The sequence below is a fragment of the Fringilla coelebs genome (genome assembly GCF_963513975.1).
Source record: "Fringilla coelebs genome assembly, chromosome: Z".
NCBI lineage: Eukaryota > Metazoa > Chordata > Aves > Passeriformes > Fringillidae > Fringilla > Fringilla coelebs.
Genome location: NC_140031.1, coordinates 83,430,760 through 83,438,510, shown reverse-complemented (window position 1 = coordinate 83,438,510; position 7,751 = coordinate 83,430,760). Strand labels below are relative to the sequence as shown.

Genomic DNA, 7,751 nt, shown 5'->3' with positions numbered 1-7,751 from the left:
ATCCTCAGGATGGGTGCTCAGTCTTTTACAGCCCTGGGGGTTGCACCAGCCAGCCCTGGCCCTCCCAAGGTCTGTCAGGCAGCTCTTCTTTGCCATTTATCGGTGCAAACTGCTTTCTTGTCACTGGACTGGAGCTCAGCTGTTGCCATGCTCACCCCTTAAGCACCCCCAAGCTTTTCCATTCCCACCTGCCCCAGGTAAGGGACACCTGTGCAGCCTCTTTGTACCTGTCCTGGACAGCCCAGGCTGTCTGATGGCAGCAATACAGGGGGGAAAGGGACAACAGAGGACATCTAAACTACAATAACATAACTGCACATCACTAGAGCTTTTTTTAATATTCACACAACAGTTACCTTTTAATTGCGAGAGCCAATTATCTCAGTGTCCATCTATAACACACACTGTCTCTGTGGTGCTGGAGAGAAGAGCTGAAGAGCCACACTGGTGTGTGACACAAGACCAGTGTGACCACACCTCGGTGGAGGCCAGTGGGTAAAGGGATCCCACCCATCTAATTTATAGATAGGGAGGTAGGTAACAGTTGCTATCTTTCCTTGGGAGGTTCCTTCATTTGAGAGTGCCTGGGAGAAAATATGCATTGGAAAACAGTTGCTGGATGCAGCTTTGTTCCCCCTTTCTTTTTTTCCCACATTCAACATCATGTCAGTTTTTTCACCACACTCAGCCCAACTATTTGAGTGCTGTTTTGGGAATCTTCCATTTCTGCCTGCTTGTGATGATCCTTACTTGTAGTTTCCTGGTTTAGGTCAACATCTGACCTAGGATTGGCATTGTTCTTCTCTAAGGTGCTGCCTGATAAAGGAGACATCATGAGCCTTAAGTGCCTTCAGTAAAACCAGGAGATGTGGCTGCACCTTCCCCGTTGTTTTGGCGATATTTATCACCTTTTTCAGTGCCTATCATAGCAAGTTCAGCTCTGTATCTGCAATTACCAGCACAGTCCAAATAATAGGGTTTTTTTCTTTTATGGAATAAATGCAGGAGCATAGGTATTCTAGAAAATGAATGTTAATCATGCATTGGATGGGTTTACCTTATTTTTTCCTGTGGCTTAGAAACAGCAAATTGCCAGCAAATTCCTCTCTCCCCTTCTGCCTGCTCTTGTGTGTCAGCCCATTCAGCTATCCAGTATGTTTTGTCAAAAGCTTGTACCTTTAGTTTAGTTTACTTTTATTAAACTGTCCAAAAAATGGCACTGGAGGATGACAGACACACATGGATACAAGTAAGGCTGCTGTAAAAGTAATGAGTAATTATTAGGAATGCTGTAAATCGATTATTTAAGTCATTATTAAGGCTGATGTAAAAATAATTAGAAATTATATGTGATGTCAGCTGATAGTAAATACTTAGACTGAAACTAGTAGAAACTGTGCAAAATCAGAAAGGGAGGAAAGCAACTTGTGGACATTCTCTGTCTCTCAAAATTAAGGAAGATAATAAAGTATTTGTAGTAGTGTACAAGGAGCAGAAACAGCCTGAGCAAAGACTGAATGGAAGGGGATAAGCCAGTAGCAACACGAGGGGACTGAGAGACCAGATCTTCCCATGTGCACACCATTCCCAGAAACAGGCAAAACACTTGCAGGAAAACTGGTTCCTCACTAAATTTCAGCCAAACAAATGCCAAAAAGAAGTTGAGAAATGCAAAATGCATCAAAACTGCATCTGTGATCTGCCTCTGGAAGGGACAGAGGAGCAGGCAGAGACAGGGGCTGCCAGGGTGGCACTGAGTGGCAGCAGCATCACGTGCAGGAAAGCTGCTGGTCCCATGGTGCAGACATCAGGTGAGTGAGAGCTCCTGACAGCTCCTGGAGATTGGTGAGGCCCAGGTGCCACTAGAATGGCTTCAAAGTGACACAGAGTAGAGTTAGAGTAGCTGTCAGGGAGAAGTTCTTCCCTGTGGGGGTGGGCAGGCCCTGGCACAGGCTGGACAGGGGAAGGGGTCCCTGCCATGGCAGGACTGGGATGGGATGATCTTTAAGGTCCCTACCAAGCCATTGTGGGATTTCTATGATCTCAGCAGTATCTAAGAAGAGAAGGATGATGAAGAAAAGCACAGCAGTTAACAGGCAATTTACAAGGAGGATAAAAGAGAATAAAGCACCTGTCAATATCGTGGTACCAGATAAAAGGCAGACTCATAGGCAGTGTTCCTGTTAGCCTGTCTCAAGACGTGGATAAAACTGTGTGCACAGCAGTGAAAACACTTACATTCCTGTTCCAGGTGTTTGGGAAATAGGCTGGCATGCACATGATGCCAGAGTCAGCCCCTTCCTCGCCTCAGCTGTCTGTTCAGGGCTCTCCTGCTCTTCTTTTTCCCCTTTCTGTTCGCTGCACTCTGATGTGTTCACAGCAGCCTGCTGCAGGATTTGCCTGTGGTTTGTCCCTGTGAGGGAGTGGCACACAGTGACAGTGACACGGTGACACAGTGACACAGTGACACAGTGACACCCGCCCTGGCTGTTGGCAGGCTCTGGCTCCCCATGGCTGCTCCCCTCTCCCCTTTGGGCTGCCACCCCTCTGCAGGGAGCCTCACCCCAAGGAGCCCAGGTGCCAGGGCTGCCCTGCCAGGGCACTGTCTGCCTCTGAGGGGCCAGGTGTGTGCACAGCCTGGCAGCAGGACTGCCCTGTGCCCAGCAGCTCTGTCAGCAACTGGCCTGGGGTGTACCTGTCTGCACCTGGTCTGTTCTGTGGGTGTTACAGGTGTGGGGTAACTGCAGGTAATTCCTTCTGTGTGCTCAGACAGCACCAGTGTGTGCAGGAGGGATTACAGGCTAGTCATGAAAATGTCACAAGGACTGACCAGGACCTGCAGGACCTGTCCCATTTCGCTCCAGAAAGTCCCCACTCAGCCAGCTCTAGTGACCTGGAATGTGTTTTGCAGGAGTGCTCAGAGAAGAGGATGCAGGGAAACATGTTCCCCACTTCTCCCTTCGTCTACTACTATGATGATGAGTGCGACATCAAGAGGAGAGCCAACAGGTTAAAAAGAAAGGTGGCAGGTACAGTGTGTTTTGGGAGATCCCTCCCACCTTCCAGTCCTGTGTTTGTGCTTTTTAGAAACATTGTGGGATTACTTTCATGTGTTGGGAAAAGCTGTGTGGATTTGAACAGGTAGCCTGGTGGTAGTAAAAGATTTGTGACTTTACTCATCCGTGTCTATCATGGAAATTGACTGTGTCAAAGTCACTCAGGGAGCATTGTCAGATGTTTTAATTCTGAAAAATCTGCTGACATTAAAAATGCCATGAAATAGGAGGAAGGAGATTAAATCACGATTTGTTAGGATTCTAGCCTGATGACAGGAATAACACACAGTGAAGAAATCTGCCACAGATAAATTGTTGTCTAACTTCATATATAACAGAGGAGAGGCGTGATGGCTCAGGTGCCCAGTTCTAGGGTTTTTAGGTATTGCAATAATCCCCTCTGCTTTCCAGACCTGCAGGAAGCTGGCCTTCTGCCAGAACAGTCTGAAACACCGTTGCAGGAAGAACACCTGGAGGTGTCCAGCCACAGGAAAAAGAGCAAACTTTGGAAAGAACAACAGGGGAAGCACAGCAGGAGCAATGAGCAGCAGAAGAAGATGAGGGTGAAGCGGGCAAAGAAAGCCCAGGAGGAGAAGCAGAGGAGGGGTGCTGGAATCCACGGCGACCCCGAGGACTTTCCTCGGGGGAACAAGCAGCCGGGCTGCAAGGGCAGCAGGGCCCGCCGCAAGGCCCTGCTCCAGGCACCCCCAGGCAGCAAGGCCGTGAGTCTGCAGCAGCCTCCAGAAGGTGCCAAAAGGAAGAAGAAATGGAAAAAGCAGAAAATTGCTAGTCCTGACAGCAGGGACAATCTATTCCTTATAAAACAGCGGAAGAAGAAGTCCAAACAGAAATCCTGGTGATGGCAGGTGGCACTGGCATTCCCTGCTCTGGCTCTGCCTTCTCTTTACTCCTGTCCCTCTCTTAGCACATGAACTGGAGTCTGTCCCTGACCCAGCATGCTGGGCACCACCACCCACCCTGTCCATGTCCACAGCAGAGGGGACCACTCCATCCCTGTGAGCCACCCACAGCAAGCAGCACCCAGAGCTCCTGCCAGGGGTGGTCTAGAATATGCTGTATGTTTATTGTCTTTGCTTGGGGGTGTGTGGGCCTGGCAGGGTTGGTTTGTTCAGCAGTGAGGTGTGGCTATGCTATTGGAGCACAGCACCTTTGGGGCCAGTGCCAGTGAGATTTGGGTCAGGGGTGGACGGGGTGGAAAGCAGGAACGTGGGTACAAAGCAGGTCCCCTCAGCCAGCAGTCCCCTCCAGAGCACTGGAGGGCACTGGGCACTTCCCTCCCCCTGGAAGGGACAGCCGAGTCTCTGCTTTATGCCCTGGGACGCAGCAGTCCCCCACCTCACTCTCCAGAGCAGCTCCATCCATCCCTTGCCCTCTGGGCTCAGCTTTTGGGGATCCATCCTGTGCTGACCAGCTGGTCAGCAGAGCAGGAGTGAGCAGCTGGGCCTGGAACAGAGTTTACAGCTCCCACTAAATCTGTCCTTGTTCCTTGTAATGTGCTGGAGGAAAAAGGAATGGAGTATGAAGAATATACTTGGTTCCAGTCACACTGTGCTAAAATTTAATTTCTTTTAAAGACAGTTATTTTTGTACACTGGAGTTCAGCATGTTGTTTTAAGGTTTGTAAGAGTAAAATGCTTTATCAAAGGACTAACACAAATAAAACTTTACATGAGAAATATGAAGAGAATGGGTTTGTTCCTCATTTCCTTGGATTCCAAACATAATTGAAAACAGTATCATGTTCTCTTTCATGAGCTGAAACTGCATCACCACTGGCAAGAGTAAAGGAAAAAAGGCATTTATACTCCAGTGTTGTGAAAAGGAAATTATCTGTACCCTGCTGCTGTGTGACGTGCTCTGTGCTGCACCAGTTCCCAGTGAGCAGCTGAGGGTGACAGCACAGTGTCACTGAGGTGCAGCTCCTCTCCTCCTGCAGCACTCCTGTGTTGAATTAGAGACTATTTATACCCTGTAAAGGTATCTGGAAAGGGACATGGGCACCCAAGAAAAATTTGGGGACTCTCATTATGGCAATTGTTATCCCCTGCCAGTAGTCCCTAAATTCATCAGGTTTCTGTTTAGCAAACTCAGCAGTGGGAGCACAGGAGTTCTGGTGACTCTGTCGTCCTGTTTCAGAGGTATTTGTGATATACACCTGCATAGTGTTTGCAAATCTGATGTGTAGCTTTGCTTCAGCATGTCCTTGGCAACAAAAACTAAGTTTTGCTTACCTTCATTTATTACTTGATGAAAAATTCCTGATGATACTGAAAAGAAAATCAGTTTGAGCCTTATTGAAAAACTACTAAATTATTTCCACCCCTGAAAAGTCTTGTTTATAGCATGGAAACAGTTCTTTTCCCAGATGCTGTGCTGTGCATTCCCTTTCAGTTTTGAATTCTGTGTTTTGAGCAAAAGTCACTTTGAGCCTGTAGCCAAACCAGCACAAACCTGGCAGACAGGGAGGAGGGTTGTTTCCAGTGCTTGCTTTGGTCATCTGGCCAGCTAGCTTGTCTGGAGGTGAGTGCATTTCCTGCACCTCAGAGCAGTGCAGGAAATGCACCAGTGCAGCAGGTCAGGATTCACCCAAACCCCCCGAGCACCACGTTCCTGCCAGCGTGGCAGGAGCAGGGGGCTCAGGGGGCTCAGGGGGCTCAGGTGGGAGCACCTCACCCTGGACACTGCTGCTCAGAGGCTGCTGGGCAGAGCCTGCCTGCCCTGGGCAGGTGATGGCACGGAGCTCAGGCACACAGACACACAGAGTGCAGAGAGACCCACGGCTGCCAGCTCCTGCAGCTCCTGCCTGCCAGCACACCTCTGCCAGCACACCTCTGCCAGCACCCCTCTGCCAGCACACCTCTGCCAGCACACCTCTGCCAGCACACCTCTGCCAGCACCCCTCTGCCAGCACACCTCTGTCAGCACACCTCTGCCAGCACACCTCTGCCAGCACACCTCTGCCACCACACCTCTGCCACCACACCTCTGCCACCACACCTCTGCCACCACACCTCTGCCAGCACCTGCAATGGCCTCGAGGTGGAACTGCCTCTGCAGGTCCTGCAGGCAGCCAGCCCCGCAGAGCTTTGCTCTGGGAGATGCCTGCTGCTTGTGATTACAGGACACTGAGTAAAAGATGGGGGAAGCATGATCTTCAGGACATGGGAAGGGAAAAAAGGGAAGCAGCCTTCTGGAAGCAGATGGGATCTGGGTGAGGGAGCATCCTCCAGGCCCCAGGCCAGGATCCAGCTGTGGGAAAAGCAACAAATCCTGCAGTGGCACATCCAGCCTGGGGCGTGGGCCAGGGGTGAGTTTGGATCCTGGCAGGGAACAACATCAGCTCCAGGACCGACCAGTGTCAGGCTTTGCAGAAATCTGCACCCAGCAGGGCACTCAAGAGAACTGGCAGGTCCGGGCAGTGCCACCAGCAAGGAAAGAGGGACAGGGACAAGCCTGGCTTGTTGCTGGAAAGCGCCTGGGTGAATCAGGTGTGACATAAACTGGTGCCTGCAGCTCTGGCTGGCACCACTTGGAGCAAAGCAGGTTGTGTCCAGCACCAGCTGTCAGCAGCAGGCAGTGCCACCCAGCACGCCCTGAAAGGCTTCTGTGGGCAGCTGATGAATCTGAGAGCTCAGCACAGGAATAAAGCAGCAGGAGATTGTTTACATTCAGTGAGGAGGAGAGGACAAGGAAAATGGCAAAAAGGGGTGGATTTCCCAGCATCATCACTATCAGCACATCAGGTGCTGTGAAAGGGCAGTGCTGTGCTGGAGTCCTGCACCAGGCCTGGCAACGGGCAGACTGAGCTGCTTCCGAGGAGCTCAGCTTTGTTCCATTAAAGCAGAGTGCTCCTCAGCCTGTCACTCCTCCCGCCTGCTCTCCCCCCTCCTTTGGAGAACTGTCAGTCCTTACTCCAGAGATGCCTGGGACTGAAAAACATGCTCATCCCAGGAGAGGACTGTGTCTCGAGGTCACAGTTGATGTGCACTGGTGAGGCAGCATGAGGAAACCTACATTGCGTGAATAAATCAAGGGCTGCAGCTCAGACCCAGCGCTGCAGAGGAGACAGGATGGGTGGATCAGGAGGTCAGAGTCTTGTTGGGTAATGGGGGCAGCTGTCCCAGGAGTGAAGAGGGGAGAAGGGAGTATTGGGTCCATCATTTGTTGCAGCCACTACACAGAGAGGTTGAGGAAAGAAGGAGTGCTGTGATTTGAGGTGTCTGTGTCCATGGCACACCTGTGGGGGTGAGCTGGATGTGTCTTTGTGACATAGCACAGGTCTGGCTCTTCCTTGAAGTGTTCCTTTCCATAAAGTCTGTCTCAAAACATCAGTCTCTCTGTCCAGCTGCTGTTCAGTCTGCAGGCACCATCATTAACCACAGGTGTCCAGGGCCAGGCCCCAGCCAGCGCCAGCAGCCCACAGTGCCAGGCTGGCCTCAGTCCCTGCAGACCTTGTTCCACCCCACGTGTCCCTGAGCAGCTGCTCGAGGGCGCTGAGCAAAGCTGGGCTCATCCCCCCAACAGGTGAGCACTGACCTGGGGGCTGCCAGCAAGGGTGGGCACTCCCAGGCTGCACCTTCCAGGTGGGATGGGGGTGCCAAGGGCAGAGCGGGTCAGAGACAACCCACCGTGGCACCACAGGGCACAGCAGCCAGTAATTGCACTTTTTTTGCA

At 51.2% G+C, this 7,751-nt stretch overlaps 1 protein-coding gene across 2 annotated transcripts in view; it reads left to right on the top strand.

Moving 5' to 3' along the window:
* The window catches only part of ZCCHC7 (zinc finger CCHC-type containing 7), an 89,240-nt gene extending 84,628 nt beyond the window's left edge, over nucleotides 1-4,612 (top strand). For both annotated transcript variants that reach the window (XM_084225614.1, XM_084225613.1), the window contains 2 exons: nucleotides 2,912-3,029; nucleotides 3,468-4,612. In XM_084225614.1, coding sequence (XP_084081740.1) covers nucleotides 2,912-3,029; nucleotides 3,468-3,916 — 567 coding nt within the window. In that variant the 3' untranslated portion in view covers nucleotides 3,917-4,612. The remainder of the gene's footprint in view (nucleotides 1-2,911; nucleotides 3,030-3,467) is intronic.
* Nucleotides 4,613-7,751: the final 3,139 nt, after the last annotated feature.